The sequence below is a fragment of the Halyomorpha halys genome, unplaced genomic scaffold, assembly GCF_000696795.3.
Source record: "Halyomorpha halys isolate HHAL.00 unplaced genomic scaffold, Hhal_1.1 Scaffold4.1, whole genome shotgun sequence".
Classification (NCBI taxonomy): Eukaryota; Metazoa; Arthropoda; class Insecta; order Hemiptera; family Pentatomidae; genus Halyomorpha; species Halyomorpha halys.
This window is the reverse complement of record NW_027116287.1, coordinates 2,068,395-2,070,896: the sequence shown is the minus strand read 5'-3', so window position 1 is coordinate 2,070,896 and position 2,502 is coordinate 2,068,395. Positions and strand designations below refer to the sequence as shown.

General features: G+C 28.7%; 1 protein-coding gene across 3 annotated transcripts in view; it reads left to right on the top strand.

Annotated features, from left to right (window-relative positions):
* LOC106688107 (acid sphingomyelinase-like phosphodiesterase 3b) overlaps window positions 1–2,502 on the top strand; it is a 940,469-nt gene that overhangs the window by 440,411 nt on the left and 497,556 nt on the right. For all 3 annotated transcript variants that reach the window (XM_067053111.1, XM_067053110.1, XM_067053109.1), the window contains one exon: window positions 93–139. In XM_067053111.1, coding sequence (XP_066909212.1) covers window positions 136–139 — 4 coding nt within the window. In that variant the 5' untranslated portion in view covers window positions 93–135. The remainder of the gene's footprint in view (window positions 1–92; window positions 140–2,502) is intronic.

The following is a 2,502-nucleotide window of genomic DNA, read 5'->3' as shown; positions in this document are numbered from 1 at the left end:
ACTGAATTTTTTCTTATTATTCAATAAATATATTTATTTGACTTATTTATGCATACTAAATGTATTAATTTATTTTTATTATATTTTTATAGATCCATGACTACTGCCTAGATACTTCATCCTTTACTTCACATCATGAGTGAGTAGCTGTTTTTTTTTATTGTAATCTTCTCGATTTGACTAATTTATACAGTTATTGTACAACTTAACATTATAGTAAAGTTACAATGACTTTATTAACTCTCATTTCCACACTTAGGAAAAACTTTTGTTGTTTATTTTCAAATCAAAGATTGAAAAATAATCATTAAAATTTGGAATCAGAACTACAAAGTCAACTGTTAAAAATAAAATACTACCCGGTTAATGGAAAATACTACAAGAAAAAAAAATGTATAATTAAGGACAGTAAATAGTTGTAAACTATTTGTTCTTTTTTTTAACCGTAACCCTGACCATCTTCTTATATGTATAATTAAGACTTTATAGCTATTTCCTAGAACCCTAAAATTACTCCAACATTAATTTTTTTAGATTATATTAAAAAACTAGGGATTTTGCTTTTAGTAATTTTTAAGATAACACAGTTTAGTTTAGAATTTATTAAAATTTTATTTAAGCTAATTATTTTCTTAAAATAATTTTAAATTTAGTTTTTTAATCGTGCCCGCCATAAAAACGTTATTCAGGACCCATTGTAATTTATTATTGAAAAAATAAAATAAAGTTCCGTTATTTTCCGGAAAAAATTCGGTTTGGACATTTTTTTAAATTTCGAGCTATGAATTATTTTACGTAATGATATTCTTCAATATCGTCGAATTGCCTTATTAGGTCTTATAGTGAATTCCACTTATGTATTTTGTATATACACTTAGTACTTGATTAGTGTATTCAAAATATATCAGTCATTCCTTCTATACCTGACGGATACATATCACAATTTTAAAGCTATATAAATCGTGGTATAGGGTTTATGAAAATTAAAAATAGGAGAGAAAAAAACACATCTTAGCTCAACTAGGTGAACCTGAAACTTAAAAAAAAAAAATTAATGAAAAATAAATAAATAAAACAATAATCAGCTATTATGAACAAGTGAAGAGAATATATTTTTCATTCTGAATATCAATTTTATTTTATTTTCTAAATTGTGCATAAAGACCTTACTGTTCAATATGTAACCGATCTAGCCCGAACCAGATATCATTCCTTCCGTTGTAAACTCCTTAACCACCCAAACCCACAGGTTTCTAACCTTGCTTCCTCTTCCATTCCTAACAATCCTCCAAGGCACTTGAAAAGAAGATGGCCACGAGCTAATGTAAAACGTCATTAGAGTGCTTCCAATGGGTAGTTTCTCTACACGCCTGTATCTTACATCACATTTACTTAATGTGTTTATATGTAAATACAGTTGTAAATAGCAATAAATAAATAACAAAAAATAAATTAATTTTTTTCTGTCTAATTACATAAAAATCATAACACGAAATACTAATAGTATCTACAAACCTCTTACTTAACTTCTATTCTATAATAGCGGTCAGCTATAAATTTTGAGATTACAGAGACCAACATTTGCTTAGGACGGAGATAAATAATTGCCTTTCTCACTTAAAATTTATACTGCCCTTGGACAAGCATTGCCGAAACCTTCCGTTACGTTTATTCTAAGGTCAAAATCAAATAGCTGTATATAAATATATGCATGAACATGCCATTTATTTTCTGCATGTTTAATAAAATTAAATGTTTCACTGCAAAAAGGAGGTAACTTTTCTAAAAAAAAAAGAAAAAAACATTTTTTAAATGACATGTGAGAACGAACTATTTTCTGTTGATTGCCTCAATTATTCTTGCATATTAAAAAATATTTCCAATAAAATTGTAACATAAGTTATATTTCTGGAGTTGCTTCTTTTTTTACCAAGAAATAGATCTTCTTACTTCTTGAATAGGGACGTGACGGCCGTGAGGGTTGCGGCGCAGGTCCCAATGCGTTCAGTTAGGAACGTTGTGGGTTAGATTCCCACCTAGGGCAGTTAACATTCATTTTTCGGCGTTCCCGAGGGATGAATCTTGATACTTGGAAAAAGGACCACTAGGGGCCACTTGCCAGACAATACCAGTGCTAGTACCAGTACTTTTTGAATAGTAAAATTTTTTATTAATTTAAAACTTGAATGAATATATAAATTACTTCATAAATAACCAACGAGGAATGCAGTTCCATATATTGAATAATGTAAGAAGAATAAAGATGATTAGAGCTACTGATTTCTTATAAAAAACGAAAAAAATATCTACATATATATTTTTCTTGCCACAAAATAGTGCATGTAGTGTAAAAGTCTATTTCCACGTGAAAGATATCTGTTGTTCAATTAATATTATAACAATGAAAAAAATACGACAGTGCTTGTTTTCATACTGATATATAGTAAAACTAATGTCATGCCTTGGAGAGGCAATGCGTAGGCCAGAAATGGCTAGAATGAA